We start from the raw sequence: 18,919 nt of genomic DNA, 5'->3' as shown, positions 1-18,919 counted from the left end.
CCAAGCTCCCAGCTCTAAGCCAGATCCATAATTCTGTTCCCCAGTGGGTCAGGGAGCCTGCCCCTAAGACTGCTCTTGTCATTGCAGCCCAGAGTGCTATTTGACCCTGGGATACCCAACTCAGACTGAGCCTGGGAAGGTTTTAAGATGAAGTATTACTGTACAGCAGTAAACTATAGGAAATCGACTATATAGCACAAGAGAGAGTAAAAAGTAACTGATGACTGTAGCCCTCATTTGGACTTATTTGTGGCAGCAACCGTTTCACGATTCCTAGAGCGTATCCGTCCCCCTTCTTCATTCCATTCTCCCTTCAGAGTCGGACCATTTCTTCCACTGTGGCTGGTAGCTATTCCAGCCTCTTTCTTCCTAACTTAAACCACCTCATCAAAACGGAAGGCAGTTTAAAACACGTTAGGTCTGCCAGATAAAAGCTGAAGTTTCTGTTTCCTAGTGTAAAAGCCAGGTGACCTGCTAGAGCTCATCTCTTTTGATATTAAAAACAAAAAGCAAAAAAACCCCAAAACTTCTATGTAGCTCCTGATAGGAAGAAGATACCCCAACCCTGTCACTCCACTCAGGGGGCTGTCAGTCTCCAACAGGGCTTCTTCCCTCAACAGCCTGTCCACCTGCTCCCCTCATACCTGTGTGGTGGGATGCAGGGCACAGACACCACAGGTGCTGCTGCCCGTTTCTCCGCCAAGATCTTCCGCGCCTTCTTCATCTTGATCCGGGACTTGGCCTTGGCCTTCTTGACCTTCTCTGAGCTCCAACTCTTACCCTCCTCCTCCTCCTCCTCCTCCTCCTCCTCCCCCTCGCTGTGGGACAGGGCAGGCAGGCGGCGTGCTGAACCTGGAGGCGTATGGATGTCGCAGTAGGCAGTCTTGCGGACGCTGAAGGAGGTGCCATTGGCACCCGTCTCCCGCACAGGCTCCATCTTCATGTAAAGGCCAGCCTGCTGGGCACACGTCACATGGAAGGCTGTGTAGCAGTTGGCCTTGTGGCACTGGATGCAGGCCCCTGAGCCCCGCTGTTTGCAAATGTAGCAGGTCAGCTTCCAGCGAGCTGGCGGGATGTGCTCGATGCTGTCGATAGGCTCCAGGAAGACCGTGTTGGCGAAGCAGACCTCAGGGATCCACAGGGCACACACCACATGGGCCCAGCGCCCATCATCTGTCTGCTTGAAGGCACCGCCCTTGTTGGGGCACAGGGCGCAGTCCACAGCACGGGAGGGTGACTGTAGGCAGCGGCGGCACAGCCACTGGCCCTCAGGGATGTAGGGGACACCGTAGCACTCCTGGTGCACAGCCAGGTTGCACATGTCACAGAAGAGGATGACATTGCTGTTCTGGCACTCACCATCATTGCAGATACAGCACACTGCATCCTCATCCACGAGCGCATTGGGGTCGCCTTTATTGTGGCTCTCAAAGTAGGACTCTTTCTCCAGCCGGTCCATTAAGTACTCAAAGATTTCCTGCGGAATGGGACTCACACCCTCCGTCTTCCGCCGCTCGTTCATGATATCCAGCCAGATGTAGTCCTCCTCATCCATGTCATACTCTACTTCCTCATCCAGCTCTTCCGCCGACTTCTCGATGTACCTGCAGTGCACATAGGCAGCTCAGCACCAGAAGGTTGAGATTTCCCTCCTTTAAAGACCATGGGTTATATGTGCCAAGTACTGACCCTATTCTAGGCCTGTGCCTTTACGTCTGTGTTGTCTGATTCTATCCTCACCTTTACCCCAGGCACTCTAAGTCCTATAAGCATTCTTATTTTGCAGAAAAGGAAAACTTACATTTGGGGAGGTTAATTCACCTGCCCTGGTCCTCTTGTGAGAAAGTGGCAGAACTGGGATATGAACCCAACCATGCCGATTTCAAAGCTCATGTCCTAGCTGCTACACTGCCTCCTTTGAGGTGCAGAGGCTCAGCCAGACTCCTGAAGGATGGGGCAGCTAGGACCCATTATTGGGGTGGTCTGGGTGATGATACAAGGAGTCAGAGGAAGGAAGGTCCTCAGTTTTCATTTGCAAATCATACATAAGTTGTTTTAGCACCAACTGGCTATGTCCTGAATGCAGCTGCTGTAGGTCTTCTGTTAGCTGGTACCAGCATCAGCTCAGGGCTCCCTCAAACTCTAGGTACTCTTTACTCTCTGGATAACCTTGGGAAATAACAGTCAGAATAACTAAGATTTACTGAGCATTTACTATAAGCTAGGCATTGTGCTAAGTTATCACATTTATTTTCCCCATAGCCATAGGGTCAATGTTTTTACTCTCCTCACTTTATAGATGAGGAAACTGGAAGCTTTGAGAAGTTAATTAACTACCCAACACAGTTAGTTCACACAACCAGGAAGTGGCAGAGTGAGGATTCAAACTCCACTTCACAGCACTCAGTGGGCCAGCAGGGCTGCAGCTAAGGATTGCTCCAGGTGCCTGGGATACAAAGTAGGCTCCCCACCCCCTTGCCATGCACACTCTAGGTGGCCTGACCCTGGTGTTGTAAAGCTACAGGGAGCTACAACGGAAAGAACAGGGCTTTGCCCTCTAACAAACCTGGATTTACATCCTGGCTCTGTTACTCTGTGGCATTTAGGAGGACATCACTGCCCTTTTCTGAACCTCAGTCTTATTTTTATTTATTTATTTTTTTTGCGGTACGCGGGCCTCTCAGTGCTGTGGCCTCTCCCGTTGTGGAGCACAGGCTCTGGACGTGCAGGCTCAGCGGCCATGGCTCACGGGCCCAGCCGCTCCGCGGCATGTGGGATCTTCCCGGACCGGGGCACGAACCCGTGTCCCCTGCATCGGCAGGCGGACTCTCAACCACTGCGCCACCAGGGAAGCCCTGAACCTCAGTTTTATTGATGACAGAATGAGAAACAAATGGGCTAAATCAAGTGGCACAGAGCAGGCCCTAGATAAATGTTAGTTCCCATGCCTCCCCTCTCCTCTCCACAAGGGAAATGTGGCTCTGGGGGCTACAGCAGGCCAGGCAAGCAGAGGTTCCGGAGCCATGCTCTGGATGACAGCAGGCGAGTGAGCTGATCTCTCTGGGCCTTGGTTTCCACACCTGTAGAATGGTGATGCTAACTTGAACCTATTTCATACAGCTGTTGTGAACATTAAATGAGTTACTACAGGTAAAGGGCTTAGAACAGTAGCTGGCATGGAGCAAGTACTCAATAAATGTTAGCTTTATTATTAGTTTTTGTATAGATCTGCCCCACCCTGTCTTGCGTTATAACTGTTTTTGTGTCTTAACTCCTCCACTATTAGATAAGAGGCAAGAACCATGTCTGATTCACCACACAGAAATAGGTGCTCAGTGTTGCTCGTTTGAAAGACATTTAGGGGGTGGAAGGGAGGACAGACTAAAATACTGTGTCTATCAGAAGCAACTTCTTCCTTAGCCCTTTACCTCTTCCCCAAGGTGAATGCAATGTCCTCATCCTTGAAAAAGGGTGTGGCTCAGGGCTAGTGTGAAACATCTGGTCCCTTCCAGGCCTTGGCACCAGCTCTCAACCTTTTCTCTGCCACGACACACGTGACATTATGTGATGGTGCATAACACACTCCCACCATGCACCAAGATTACAGGGTGTGGCGCAGATAAGGTAGGCTGCATGTCACGTACAATTCCTGACACGGCAGCTGACACTCCACCCTCTCTCTCCCCCTCAAGAAAGCATACCAGATGTGAGCAAGAGCAAGTGGTGTTATTAGAGGGATGACCTCAAATCTTCTTACATTTATATAAAAAGTAAATCATTTCCAAAAGAGGCAGTTCTGCTAACAGTAGTAACAAATTACATGCAACACACCTCCCAACTGATTGCAGTGCACCAGCTGAAAGCTGCTGCCTGGAGAACAGATCTGATTCCCCCGAGGAAAGAGTGAATCTGAGTGGAGGGGTGAAGAAAAGGAGCAGAGGAGCTGGGCTGGGCTGCTTACTGGAGCCAAGAGCACTGAAGAGCCATTAGGAGAGAGGGCAGGCCCAGAGAGGGGTCTGTGTGTTGGGAGGTGGGCATGGCAGTCAGTACTAACAGACAAGAGAGGCAGTAGAAAGCCAGAGGGAAACGGAGCTGGGCTGAACAGATGAAAGGATGGAAGAGAGGAAGAAGAGACTGGCTAGCATGTGAACAGCGGTGAGAGGAGAGTGACGCATTGGGCCAAATTACTTGAGTTCCCAAAGATTTGCTTTTAAAAAACTGAGATTTAGTATAACATCACATGGGTTGCCCTTCTGGTAAAAACTACCTTTCATATAAAAACCTTTACAACAAGTCCTTGTCAGAGATCAGGCTTTCTGATTAGCTGACACCAAAGATGGCTCCTTAACTAACTCACCCAAATGCCCTCTTTGACTTGGATGCCAAGACTCTAAGAAATTTTACACTTGGTTTTTATTCCATCCTTCAGCTAGGGTTTCTGTATGTAGTTCCACCACCACACTTCCCCACTCCTTCATTTTTTTACCTCAAGTTAAAGGAATTTAGCCTTATGCCTGTGACTTTTTAAAAATATTAATTAATTAATTTATTTATTTATTTTTGGTGCATTGGGTCTTTGTTGCTGCACGCGGGCTTCTCACTGCAGTGGCCCCTCCTGTCACGGAGCATGGGCTCCAGGCACACAAGCCTCAGCAGTCGTGGCTTGCAGGCTCTAGAGCACAGGCTCAGTAGTTGTGGCGCACGGGCTTAGCTGCTCCACGGCATGTGGGATCTTCCCGGACCAGGGCTCGAACCCGTGTCCCCTGCGTTGGCAGGTGGATTCCCAACCACTGCGTCACCAGGGAAGCCCTATGCCTGTGACTTTATTAGGAGCCACTGTGACTAATTTTTGGAAGGAAGTGGGGTACTAAGAAACAGTTAAATGAAACAAATAAAAGGGTCCTTGGAGGAGTACAAAACATAGGCGATGAAAATACTGCTTACGCAGGCTAAAGGATGGGTGACAATAACAGAACAAGTAATGGGAAAATTACTTCTTTAGATTTACAAACTGATTTTATAACCTTATGAAATCATTGTCCCTAGTCTTGTACCTGTAGGCTACCAGAGGAATATTATACCTACTCTGCAGATGGGGTCACTGCAACACCAAAAGCTGGATGCCTTTCCCAAGATCACAGAGTGATGGAGTAGAAAGAGTCAGGAACAAAAAATGGGACCTTTTGATACTGTGGAAATAGTGCAGCTTTGGAGTCAGAGGAACCTGGGTTTGTCAGCTATCTACTGACATGTGACTTCTCGGTCCTTTTTCTGGACCGTGGTTTCCTCATCTGTGAAATCAGAACAATACCTACCTGAGTAAGTTGTGAGAATAAAATAATGGAATGGCTATAAGGCACCCAGTGCAGGGCCTGGCATGTGGCAGTGTAGACCAAGTGCCATCATTGGCTGGGGCACTTTTATGCCTTGGCAGGACCAGTGTGCTTCTGCTGTGCTTTACCCCTGCCACTGCCTATCACCTATCTTTGACTCCTGAGCCCTGCTTGACCAGTTTTCCAGAGTTGGGAGGTGGAGGCGGCCTTACCGGTAATAGGAAGTTGGCCGGGGCGGGGCATCAGGGGTATCCTGCTCCAACTCCCGGTACACCACCTCTGGCAGCTTGGGAGTGGTGCTTGCAGAAGCATTGTGGTGATGGTGATGGTTGGAGTCCTTGCGCTTCTCCTTGTTCTTATGCTTGCCTGACTTGGGAGTAGCAGCCGGTGTCTCAGTGTTCTCCTTATTGCTGCCGTTCTCAGGGGCCTCCTCAGGGGCCTCCTCATCTTCTGACACCACATCCAGGTTGTCAAAGATGCTGATGCGGTGGACGCGGCCGTGCAGGTCCACCTCCACCATGCGCTGGGCCTGTGCGTAACTCATCACCTCACGGCTGGGCGACTGGGATACCTCTGAGGGGGTGGGTGACTGCTTGTTGGCTGGGCGTGACTGGCGCCCCTTCTTCTTGTGCTTTCGGAGTGGAGTCTGCTGTGGGGGCGGTGGGTTGTCATGGTCATAGTGGTACAGGTGGTACTCAATACCACTGTAACTCTTGTAGACCTTGCGGCAGGTCTCCACAGGGCACTCATACGGTGGCTTAGTTGCCCGCAAGTTGTGGCAGAAAGTCTTCACGTCAAAGTCCACCCCCATGCTGTCACATCTAGAATGTACAGATCAGTTAGCACAGGCCGAGGGAAGAGTTCCTGGCCACCCACTCCACTCTCTCCAGCCCTCCCTCTCCCCAAGGGTCCTGGCCAGCCAACCTCTACAGCAGCTCCAAATGCCCCCTCCTCCACAACATGGCCATAGTCTCGGCCTTATCACCTCTTGCCTGATCATCCTGCTCTGTGTCTGAGTTCGTCTAGCCTAATCTCACACAATGTGTCCAGAACGATCTTTCTACCAAGTAGAAACGATCATGTTAGTCTCTTGATTAAAAGCATCCTCCTGATGTTCCCCACTTACTTCAGGATAATATCCAAATTCCTTATGATGATATTCAAGGTGCTCCTTTCACTGTGTGGCCTTAGTCCTCCTTTCTAGATTCTTTTCACCAGTTACAGCTGTGTTTCTGTCTAACCAGGACAACTTGCCAGTCCCTGAATGTTACAACCTCTCATTCCTGCAAGATGATCTCTATTTAGAATGCCTTCCAACCTCCCTGATTAGTGAGCTCCCACTCATTCTTCAAAACATGGCTCGAATGTCACTCCTGTTATGCTTCTTTGTCTCTCCCATGGAGAGCTGTGTTTCCCCAGCATTTCATCCTCACCTCCACCATGGCATTCACCACACTGGAAGTTCTCTGTCTCCTCCCATTAGACTGGGAGCTGTGCAGTGCAGACACCAGAGCCTACCCACCTCTGTATCCCCAGTACCTGGCATGTAGTGTTGTTTTGGCCAATGAATAAATAATCTGTTGAATGAATAGCTAAATGAGGGGATCACCAGTTCTGGAGATGAGATGGATGAAGGCTAGTGTCAGCCCATGCAGAAGTTTGAACAGGTAGCCAATGATTTGGTCCTGGACTCCAGCAGAAATCACTGGGTTACAGAAAGAATTAGTTAATTTCTGAGGCCTTTACGGTAAGCCTATGCCCTGGCCCTGGGAGTGGCACCAGGCCCTAAGGGTACAAACAGGAACATGACAATCCAGGCACACTCAGCTCCATGCTGGTCCTCAGAGCCCTCCCTTCCTCCTCTCCAGTGTTCCTGGGTGAGTGGAGACAGCAGATGGCACCAGCCCCCAGGAAGCCCAGCTTGGTCAGAGAGACTGCCCCAATTTCTCCAGGCCTAGCTGAGTGCAACAATTTAACTGTGGTCTTGGCACCATTCCAAGCAAAGCCACCCTGAGCTCCCTGATTAATAACGGTCCTTGTTGGCTCCTCTCCTGCGACTTAACCAAGCTAGTGAGCTGCTCCAGTCTCTCCGTCAAAGCCCCAGATTGTCATATCAGTAAAACTACTCCTTAAACTCGCCCCTACTTCCTACCTGCACCTGTCTTTAAACAAACCAATCAGAAGCACAAACAAACTCTCCTCTTTCTATGATGAGTCCCTGGTGAACGCTGCAGCTCTGCTGCCCCGGCTGGCTCCCTAATCAGCACAGAAACCCCCAGCAAACGTCCCGCTGGGACTCAGAAACAGAAGCACAGAGGAGAGACAAGGCAACTTAGACCCGAAAGCCCGTGGGGAGGGCCCCGGCCCAGGGGTATGGCGGCGGCATCTGCCCCAGGCGCTCCGAGGGCTGGAGGAAGTAGGGGGCGGAGGCCAGAGGGATTAGGCCGGGCCGGGCGGTGCCCGCAGCCCTCTCCCGGATGCGGCTACGTTTCCCCTTTGTCGAAATGTAAAATGTTAAACAAGGCTCTTCTCCTGCCATTGGCCCAGGCAGCCCCAGGCAACCCCGAAGGATACAGTGTTGCCCGGAATGCAGGCTGTGAGCGAATGCACTGTCAGTTCTCCGGGCTGGAGTGGCCCGAGGGTACTCGGGCTGGGCAGCTCAGTGCGCGCCCCACGAAAGTAGCCTACCCCTTCCCGGCTGGCCACTCCCGCCCTCGTCCCTGGCCCGCACTCACCGGCCACCTCGAGTCCGGGCTCATTGCCGAGGGCGCCCGCCGGGGCTCCGACCCCACTAGGGGAGGCCGGCGGGGAAAGACGGGCCGGGGATGGGGAGCCCCAATTCCGGAGACTGCAGACCTCGCCACCCCGACCCCCTGCCGCCCCACGCTCTGGCCCGGCTCCCTGGGATTCCCGCGCTGACCCCTGCCGCTCCCAGTCCCGCCGGCGCCCCGGTCTTTCAATTGCGGCGGCCGCCGCCCCTTTCGAAAGCCCCTAGGTTGCCCGGTCTCGGGACCCAGCACCGCCGGAACAATGGAGGCTCCCGGAGGCAGCGCGGGGACGGCGGCGGCGGAGACGGTGGCGGCAAAGGCAGTGGCAGCGGCGGCGGCAGCAGCGGCGGCGACGGCGTCTGCGCAGGGTAAACGCGACGCCGCAACGCTGCCGAGCTGCACTTTCGCCACACATCCCCGCCCGCCCGCTGAGGCTCGAGAGGCCATTCTCTGGGATTCGGAAGTGCCCCTGGACACCCTACATGGCTTTTCTAGCACCTCCATCTTAGAGCTGAGTCTCTGGAGACCGAAGTTGCGGTACTCGGGACCCGGAGTGGTGGGGCCGTTTGTAGCGAATCTGCGACCACGTACGGTGAGCGCGGACTGGGCGTGAGGAGCCCGCCCTTCTCCCTTCCCCCTCTGCCTCTCTCCCCCCCCTCCTCCTTCTCTCCCTCCTGCTGGCGCCGCGGCTGCGGTAGGGACCTGGCCTTGGTCTCGGAGGAAGGCGGCGAGGCGGGGCGGGAGCCACGGGGCGGGACTGGGGGCAGGGCCAAGAGCAAGAGGGACGCGGACAGGAGCCTAAGGGGGACCCGAAGTTATAGGTAGGGGCGGGGCGGGGCTGGAAGAGAATAAACCAGTCTACGGGGCGGGGTTTGCGGAGAGTGGGCGGGGCCATCTGTAAAGCAGACCCCCAGTAAGGAGAATAGGGGCTGAACGGGGGGTGAAGCGTGGGACTAAACAGAAAAGTGGGCCTCAGAAAAGAAAGGGCGGGGCTTTGGGTGGGCCTGGAACTTGGAGATGGGCTGGGGGAAAGGATATAGCTGGGAAAAACGATGTGAGGCTGAAGGTAAACGGTGGGGCTTGGAAAAGGTAAAGGGGCAGGGCTGGAGAAAAAGGTGTGAATCTGAAAGTAGCTGCCTGATTGGGGGTGGTGCGGAAGGCTGGTGGGGCGTGAAAGGGGTTGTGTAAGGTAAAATGAGATTCAGATGCTGGAACCCTGTAGGTAGGCGGGGAAATGCTTCATGGCTACGGGTTGCCGGTTGGAAGATAGGGTCAAAACAGAGCTGCGGGCTTCCCTGGTGGCACAGTGGTTGAGAGTCTGCCTGCCGATGCAGGGAACACGGGTTCGTGCCCCGGTCCGGGAAGGTCCCACATGCCGCGGAGCGGCTGGGCCCGTGAACCATGGCCGCTGAGCCTGCGCGTCCGGAGCCTGTGCTCCGCAACGGGAGAGGCCACAGCAGTGAGAGGCCCGCGTACCGAAAAATAAAAAAAAATAAACAAAAAAACAGAGCTGCTTTTAATGTGACTGGGCCACTTAGTAGCTATGTGAATTTGGGCAAGTCGTTAAATTCTTCCTCACCTACCTTTACTTATTTGTAAAGCTGAGCTCGACAACTCTGTTGTCAGTTCTTGGGGGCTTCGGAGAACTTGGGGGCCAGGAAGAGTCCACTTGTTAAACAATACTTGTTGCTGAGCCTGTCCAGTTTTGCCACCAACGGCGAGCGTGAAAGATTCTGCCAGGGTTCTGGGGCAAAGCCCAAAGCATCTGGAAACTTCTATGTTATCTTAATACAAACCTTGCAGTTGACCCACTATAAAGTATGTGTTTTCATATACAGTGTCTTCCCCCAAACATCCTTATAAAATTAACACACCAGGAAGAGGTTTGCTGATTAAGATCTTTGGATCCGGAGTCAAACTGTTGGGTTCTCTACAATAAGTGACTTAACCGCTCTGAGCCTTAGTTTCTTCATGTGTAAAATGGAGATAAAATAGTGCTTACCTCACAGGATTGTTGTGAGGATTGAATAAGATGATACCTGTAAATCACCTAGCATAGTGTCTGACGTGTAGTGAATACTCAAAGAAAATATCTACTCTTTTATTATCCTCACTCAAAAAACTTGGACTAGATGGATTAGAGCAGAGTTATACAGAATCATCTTAAAGCTGACCCCTTTGGAGGTCAAGAACCCCTTTTAGAATCTGATAAAAGCTATGGGCCTCTCCCCTCAGAAAAAATGTACACACATAAAGATTCACTTGTTCCTTAACGTATTTGAAGAATGTCTCAAGTGTTAGATGAATGTGTGTTAGGATGGGGATGAACCCTAGCTGAAACTGTCCTTGCCCCCTCCTTCTCTTGGTGTGGCCCCAGATCCTGGGTCCCTCCCTCCCCAAGACCCATGAGACAGAACTGCAGTAGAGATCAGCTTTATTATTGGCATGAAGGCAGGGAGTGCCAGGCCCTCCTATGGTTGAGGGGGCAGAGGGCTCGACCAGCCAGTACCGATCCTCCAAGCTGGCCTTCCAGTGAGGTCCAGGGTTCCAGGTGCCTCTGGCTTTCAGCAGAAGCAGTGGGTGGGCAGGTGAGCAGGCTGCTAGGCTTTGGATAGGTGGGCTATTCAGGGATGCTCTGGAGCTGGCGTCGGCCTGGGGTTGGCAGGGGGTGGAGGGCGAGGCTGGATGTCCCTGGTGCGCATATAGGACAGTAGCTGCTCTGGGATCTCGGCCAGCACGTCCTTGGCTAGTCGGGCCATGCTCAGCACCTGGTTCCCTGACCGGTCGACATAGTCTCGGAATGGGACGAACTGGGACAGGCACAGACAATCAGATGTGGGTGGTGGACAGAAGAGAGGGGAGTGGGGAAGGCAGCAGTAGGGAGGCTTCCTCTTTGACCCCCTAACATCTCTTTCCAAATATCACACTATCTCTCTCCCCCATCTTGAGGAGCTTTCTACATTTGCTTTCTCTCCACCCACTTTTTTTTTCACCTTCTGTTCACCCTCAACCCACTCTAATTTGGCTTCATGTAGTCTACTGAAACTGCTCTCGCTAACGATGTCAACAGCACCATTTTCCCAAATTAGTCCAGAGGGCAATGATTGTCAGCCTCATCTTGCTGACTCCTCTTTAGCTTTCTATTACATTTGACCATAATCTTCCTGAACGCTTCCCCCTCTTGACACATTACATTCTTCTAGATTCTCCTACCTTTCTGGATGCCTTTCCCCCCACCCCCACCCCCAGTCCTCTGGGTCTACCTAATCTCTAAATCTGGTGCCTTCTCTCTCTCAGTTCTCTTCCTGGGTGATTTCATACACTTCTGTGACTTTACAAACTGTTCCCTGGATTACGAGATACAAACTACTATGTATAAAATAGATAAGCAACAAGGATATATTGTATAACACAGGGAATTATAGCTTTTATCTTGTAATAACGTTTAATGGATTATAGACTAAAAATACTGAATCACTATGCTGTATACCTGAAACATATTGTAAATCAACTATACTTCAATTAAAAAAAAAAAAACCTGTTCCCTGATGACTCCCCAATTTATACATCCATCCCTGACCTCTTTTTTAAGGCCCAGAGCCACATATTTACTTGTCCATATCACATCTCCTTTCATTGGTCTTAGATACCTCAAGCCCAATGTGTTTACAACGGAATTCTAGGCTTGTCTGCCAAATCTGCTCCTCCTCCAGCTTTCTCTTTACCAGTAAATGGGATTATCACTCACCCAGTGGCTCAGTATAGAAAACTGAGAATCATCCTTGAAGCCCTGCTCCCTGTCACCATTTAATCAAATCTTCAACTCTTGGAAATTTTTCTTAAATAATCTTTTGAAAATGCTTCTTCTTTCCATCCTTACTGCTTCCATTCCCATCCAAATCCCCTGTACTACTTCAAAGGCTTCCTCATTAACGGGTCTACCTGCCTTCTCTCTTGCCCTGCTATAGTCCACCGTCCTGCAGCATCTCTGCATGTCTTAAAATGCAAGTCTGACCACCCCACTTCTCTACGTAAAATCCTTCAAGAGCTTTCCAGTTCTTTTAGAACAAAGCTCTGAGCTTCACCATGACTGGCAAGGCCTTGGCTTCCTCTTCCTCTCACTCCCTGTGATCCTGCCACCCTGGCCTCTTGCCCTCTCCATGATTGGGCAAGTTCTTTTGAGCCTAAGGGCCTTCTCACGTGCTGCTTCTCTACCTGTAATGCTTATACCTCCTTTAGATTTCAGCTCATATGTCATTCCCTCGTAGTAGCCTTCCCTGACTACCCTACCTAATCAGGTCCCTGTTATAGGCTCTCATTGTGGCATTTGCTGTCCCTCTGGAGCACCTATCACAATCTAATGAGATGTGTGATTATTATTGGCTGCCTCCACTAGAGGGCAGGAGCCTTGGGATCTCCTACACTATGAATCCACGATGGCTGCAGCAACCTGCCTGTTTCTCAAAAAGAGTTTGTTGAATGAATGTAGGTAGGCTGAAAGAGTGAAGGGAAGAAAGGCAGGTGATTAAGAAGGCAGTAAAGGAGAACAGCTGCTAACTTAGCCTCTCCTTCCCACCGTGCCTTTTGACTCCATGACTTCCTCTCCCGGGTCAGGTCTACCTGAACGATGTCCCGCTCTGCATAGCGTCCCCTAGAGGACACGCGCACGTCATCACCATCCAACTCTTCCATTGCTGCGGAAAAGACACCCCTCAGCTGATTGGCCTTTCCCACACCAACCCATGCTGCCCCCTCCCTCTTAGCTCCCCTTTGGAGTCATCATGAGAATGCCTAACGGTTGTATCAAAGTCCTACAAATATTAGGCATTGTAATGGAGTTCTTATTATGCCCTCCCACGCATTCCTTCATCCCAGGAACCCCAGGAGGGAAGTATTTGTATGAACAGCCTTGGTTATGATGAGGAAACAGGTTCAGAGAAGGTCTGTGACTTGGCCAAATTCCAGCACAGGTATCCATCCTATCTTTTCTATGAGGCAGGCCTGGGTGCCCAGATCCTCCCCTATTTTCCCGTTATTGGTCCCACTCATGGACACCCCCCATCTTACCCTCAAACATGGCTGGTCCCACACCGACAATAATGATGGACATGGGCAGTGAGGAGGCCTGTGAGGGAAAGAGGGTAAATGGTTGGGGTGAGCAGGCATAACAAGGGAAGTGGCTGTTGGGAGACAATTCTGTGTGTGTGATGTTTCTGCACATCTTACAAGCAGAGGCACTGATTCCCTTTGTGTCAGATTATCTTTTCAAGGATGTCTCCATATGTAACTGCCTTGAAAGATACAGTGTCTTCCTACAGAGCAAAGGGCAGGTTTGTTTACTGTCCAGTATAATATCTCGCACTGGAACAAAGGGAAGGCATGCTTACTGCCCATTATAAAAGACTCGGGTTCTCTACACTTAGGGTTTCTGTTCTATAATGCAACCCACTGTGGGTACAGGTGTCATCTGGCCCTCTGCACATTATCTTGTGGGAAGCGGGACTTAGTGAATCAGAGCCAATGCTGATAGTTGAGCTACTGCTATTGCTGGGAATAGCAAAGTCCTTTGCTTTTTTTGGCCACGCTGCATGGCATGTGGGATCTTAGTTCCCCAACCAGGGATCGAACCCATACCCCCTGCAGTGGAAGCACAGAGTCTTAACCACTGGACCACCAGGGAAGTCCCAAAGTCCTTTGCTTTTGTGTCTGCTGCCAGCATCCATGAAACTGGCAGGTTAACTTGTTAGCTTGCGTGTAGGGTAAAATCTCAACCCCTTCACGGTTATTAACAGTGACCCCTCCCTTCCAAGCCCTCCTCCTCAGACTCACACTGACAATGGCCTCCTTGGTCTGTGTCATGTCAGAGATGACCCCATCAGTGATGATGAGCAGAACATAGTACTGAGAACCATCAGAGATCTTGGCTGCAGCCCTGGGTGAGAGGCCAAGATCAGAATTCAGCTGAAAGTCCAGAGTTCAAAGGAATGTCCTGTCCCTAAAACTTCCACAGCCAGCGCGTAAGCAGTGGTCAAGGACTGGGGCTTCTGAAGCTCATGCTCCTTCCCCAGACCTGGCTGCCTGCCCCACCTACCATCCCTCCAGTTACATTTATAGAACACTCACTATAGCAGGTACTGTGTTTAGGCACTGGAGGTACACAGTGAGAAAAAACAAATCCATCCCAGTCCCCTTGAGAGGGGATGCTGATCTAAGAATCACAGAAATAGCTATAGAATTGCACTTGTGATGAGAGTTGGGATAGAAAGAGACACTGCTATGACAGTGTCCTGTAGGGATCTTGACATGGCCCAGGTCAGTGAAAGCTTCTTTAAGGAAACAGTGTTTGAGGATAAAGGAGAGGAGGAAGGAGAAGAGGCTAAGTGAAGGGGGAGAATTATTCCAGGTAGAAGGAACAGCATGGACAAAGGCCCCAAAATGGGACTGGAGGAATCCTACCCTTTCTGGAGCCCAGAAAGAGAAGGAAGCAGAGTGGACCATGTGACTGAAATGAGGTGGGGCCCAAACCACACAGGGCTTTGTTGGCCCTGGAAAGATGTTGGTATTTATACAAGAACAAGACCAAAGACTGAAGGCCTCCTTTCTTCCCTCTCTCACCCATTTCTCCTCTCTCCCTTCTCCCCTCTGCTGACCACATCCCATTGCCTAGGCTTCTGGGTCCTCAGCCAGTCTAACAGCTGCTCCCAGAGCTCCTTTCCCTTCTCTCACTATCAGTCTTTGAATCCAAGATTTTTTGATCTGAAAAGGACTTCAGAAGTCATTAACTCTAGTCCCCTTATTTTACACATAAGAAAAACGAGACCTCAGAGAGCACAAAGGCCGTGGCAGACCTGGTCTCTTGACTTCCAGTGTTGGGCCCTGTGTGGATTGGAAAGGATGGAGTTGCACTCTCCAGTAAGGTAGCCTCTATTGAAATTTATATTAATTAAGTTAAATAAAATTCAACATTCAGTTCCTTGTTCCCCCTAGCAACTTTTCAAGCGCTCACTATCTGTATGTGCCTGGCAGCTACCATATAGGACATCACAGATACAGAACATTTCCATCATTGCAGAGTTCTGTTGGACAGTGCTGGTATTTAAGCTTGATATAAAGAAGGAGGAAAGCGTGGTGAGAGTGGAGAATTCAAATAGCTCCAGTTCATTTTGCCCAGGGCCCAGGGTGGGAGTGGGCCATGATCCGTTCCTGAATCCTGGCTGCAGCCTCCTCATAGGCTTGGGCTGGTACTGTTTCCTGTCACTCACTCATTTTGCAAATAATCACTGCACACCTGCTATGTGTCAGGCCAGGCACCAAGTTTGGTGCTGAGCATGCAGCAGAGAATTGGACATTGTCCTGCGGGGTGATGGATGCTTTCACCACTAAGATGCAGTGAGGTTAGGGCTTTGAGGACATGACATCTAACCCAAGACCTGAAAAATGAGTAGGAGTTAGCCAGGTGGAGGTGGAGGTGGGGTGGGGGGAGGAGGGGAGGGTAAAGGGAAAGTGTTCCAGAGAGAAGGAATAGCACGTACAAACCAAGAGAGTGTGTTCTAGGGGGTGCACATGGGGCCACAGAAGAGAGATGAGGCTGGAGCAGTGGGCAATGGCCCCCTCATGAAGGGATTTGTGAGCCAGGGCATTGGGGGGCATGGAAGGGCGTTGGGCACGGGAGGTACATCTTTGGCTCCCTGCCGATGCCTGGCATTCCCAAGGCCATTTAGACCTGGAGCTGGGTGACTGGCTGGGGAAGGCCAGTCTGTGCCCCACCTGGCTGTGGGGTGGGAAACGACAAAGAGTCATCTGTGATCATCAAAATCACAGCCGCACTCTTGACATATGTGATCTAATTTAATCCCCACCACCATTCTATGAGGTAGGCACATTTTTTATTCCAATTTTTAAAATGAGAAAAGTGAAGTTCAGAGACATTAAGTAGCATCCCCAAGGGGTGGTGCAGCTGGGGTCCAAGCCCACGCTTGAACATCTGAACCTAAAGCCTGAGCTCTTGATTCCTCCAGTCTTCCTTCCAGCCTGCTCTCTGGATACTCCTCCGTACACACTGCACATTCTGCTCAGAGTATACTGTTCACTGTTTACCGAGCTCACCCTTCATACCTCTGTGCTTTTCACATGTGGTTCCTGCTGCCAGGCCTGCTCTGTGCATCTTCCTCTGATAAAGTCCAGTTTGCCCTCTGCACCCAGCCAAGCAGTCAGTCCCCTCTGTGACTAGACTGCCTTGGGTCTCTCAGACTCTCCTTCTCCCTCTGCCTTCTAGGATGCCACCCACCAAGACGGGCTGTCTGCCCTTCCAAATGGGTTCTCACATCCCTGAGGGTACCAGCATGTGTACCAAGGGGAACCCAAGGTCACAGGATACCGGAGGCACTCATTATACTATATGATTTGGTGGATAAAGCTAGATGACTCTAAGTACACTTAAAACACCTCCCCCCCCCCCCCAGATTATAGCAAACATGGACACAATATCAGAAGAATGTAAATTTGCATGCATTTTAAAGATAAAATATGGGGATTTCAAAGACATTTTCAGCTTGGCTGCTTTCAGCTGTGCCCCCAGTTTCCCCTAGGGGAAGCTGTTGTTTGCCTTTGCCAACAGGCAACTTGCTGGAAAAGTCTGGGAAGCTCCGGCCTACAGAAGGTAATGATTTGTTTATATTTCTGTCTCCGGCACCGAGGCAGGAGATCTCAAGGGCTGAGCCTAGATCTGATTCATCTGTGAGTCTCTAGTGCCCCAGCAGAGAACTGAGCACACACAGATGCCCTTAGAATAGTAATAATGATAATAATAGTACCAGTAATAGCTAACACCTATAGCACTTACAATGTGGCAGGCACTGTTCTCAGTGCTTGACAAATATTAATTTAGTTAGTCCTCACAACAGCTCTATGATACTATTATCCCCATGTACAGCTGAGGAAACAGGCATAGAGAGGTTAACAGTCTTGCCCAAAGTGACACAGCTAGTAAGTGGTAGAGTGGGTGTAACTTAGCTAGTCTAGCCCCATAGCCCACATTCATGCTACATTCTCCTTTATGGAATGTTGACTGACTGACTGAATGAATGAGTGAACTTGCCCAAGATAATATTTAAGAAGTCTGTTTAATAACAACAAAAAAATGTGCTCAGGTTCCATTATTAAGTGAAAAACTCAGTAGTGAAATATTACATGTAATTTGACTGCCATTATGGTTGCATAAGGAAGACTGTCAATAACTATATATACATCCACATTCCCATGGGCCGTATTCTGGGTGATTTCTTATTTAATTTCTCCATCCTTGAAATTTTCTACAGCAATGTTATGTTACTTTTGTAATTAAAGAAACTATTATCTCACTACGAATTAAAAAATAACTAATCTTTATTAGAGAAAAGGCAAGTCTCTGGACATATAAATCTCCCTGAAATCCTTCAACTTTTCTTCTCTTTGTTTCATCTTTTTACTTTCAAGTTTTCTGAGGTACTTTGTTTTCGATGGGTCTCTTCTATTTAGCATACTACAGTTTACTTATTATTTTTTTATTCAATCAGAAAAACTTTAGGTTCACTGACATATGTTTGGTTTTAGTTGTCATTTTATTTTATCTGCATTTAAGAAAATCATTTGTTACATGAGCTGGATTTTCTTTGCATTGTGTTTTTGTTCTGAAAATTTGGAGTTACTCTTTTGTTTTTAGAAGTTACTCTTCTATAGTTTAATCTGCAACTTAAGCTCATTTTAATCTACCATGAGCACTTACTATGGGCCACACACTGTGCGAATCATTCTTTTTTTTTTAAAGAGTTTGTAATTTCTTTTTTTTTAAATTAATTTTATTTATATTTATTTTTGGCTGCGTTGGGTCTTCGTTGCTGTGCATGGGCTTTCTCTAGTTGTGGCGAGCAGGGACTACTCTTCGTTGCAGTGCACGGGCTTCTCGTTGCGGTGGCTTCTCTTGTTGTGGAGCACAGGCTCTAGGCTCACGGGCTCTAGACCTCAGGCTCAGTAGTTGTGGCGAACGGGCTTAGTTGCTCTGCGGCATGTGGGATCTTCCCGGACCAGGGCTTGAACCCGTGTCCCCTGCATTGGCAGGCGGATTCTTAACCACTGGGCCCCAGGGAAGTCCTAATCATTCTTATATTGTTATCTAATTTTAAATTTCCAATAACCCTATAAAGAAGGTACTATGGTTATCCATTATTACACCTATTTACAGGGATGAAATGGAGGCTTAGAGAAGCTAAGTTGCTTCAGGTCACATGGTTAGTGAGTGGTAGACCTGGGATCACTCCCAGGTCTGATGCCCAAACTTGTGCCTTACCCACTGTTCTGTAGGCCCTTCTCTCTTCCCCAAACTTGAGGCCTGGGTTGTTGTTCCCAGGGAGTGGGGTTGGGGTAGTTTGTTGACACCCTTTCTACCTCAGAATAAGGCATTATGTAACCTCTTTATAACAGAGCCTGGCCAACACTGAAAATTTCACCTTCTCCCCAGAGCCCAAATTCACCCAAGAGTGGTCCTAACTATTCTTGGGAAGTCAGTTCACTGTCTGGGTCCCCTTAGTTTCCCCCAGCCCCACCCAGTTTCCTTACCTGGCCACCAGGTTGATGACAGGGGCGAAGTAGGTGGGCCCGTAGAGCTGCACTGTGCGCAGGCTCTGGAAGTAGCTCTCCAACACGCCCTCAATGCCCACACAGTTGGGGTCCTCATCATTGTTGTTCTGTCAGGGAAGATGCCCTGCTGGGCTGATCCTAGCTCACTCTTTCCTTCTTGCATCGCTGTCTCTCAGAGTCCCCTCCAAACTCCAACCCTGCCCC

The 18,919-nt window shown here is 49.9% G+C and overlaps 1 protein-coding gene across 20 annotated transcripts in view; it reads right to left on the bottom strand.

Moving 5' to 3' along the window:
* Positions 1–18,919, bottom strand: part of LOC101327768 (copine-9) — a 41,810-nt gene that overhangs the window by 7,557 nt on the left and 15,334 nt on the right. For 15 of the 20 annotated variants that reach the window (XM_073787620.1, XM_073787623.1, XM_033865355.2 and 12 more), the window contains 3 exons: positions 18,695–18,822; positions 5,546–6,154; positions 645–1,604 (listed from right to left, as the gene is read on the bottom strand). In XM_073787620.1, coding sequence (XP_073643721.1) covers positions 645–1,604; positions 5,546–6,154; positions 18,695–18,822 — 1,697 coding nt within the window. Of the gene's footprint in view, positions 1–644; positions 1,605–5,545; positions 6,155–8,068; positions 10,912–12,659; positions 12,796–13,168; positions 13,227–13,930; positions 14,034–18,694; positions 18,823–18,919 lie in introns of those variants that run through there. The other 5 variants (XM_073787625.1, XM_073787627.1, XM_019944623.3 and 2 more) reach the window with 5 other exon arrangements.

The sequence above is a fragment of the Tursiops truncatus genome, chromosome 10 (genome assembly GCF_011762595.2).
Source record: "Tursiops truncatus isolate mTurTru1 chromosome 10, mTurTru1.mat.Y, whole genome shotgun sequence".
In the NCBI taxonomy this organism is placed as follows: Eukaryota; Metazoa; Chordata; class Mammalia; order Artiodactyla; family Delphinidae; genus Tursiops; species Tursiops truncatus.
This window is presented reverse-complemented; position numbering and strand designations above follow the sequence as displayed.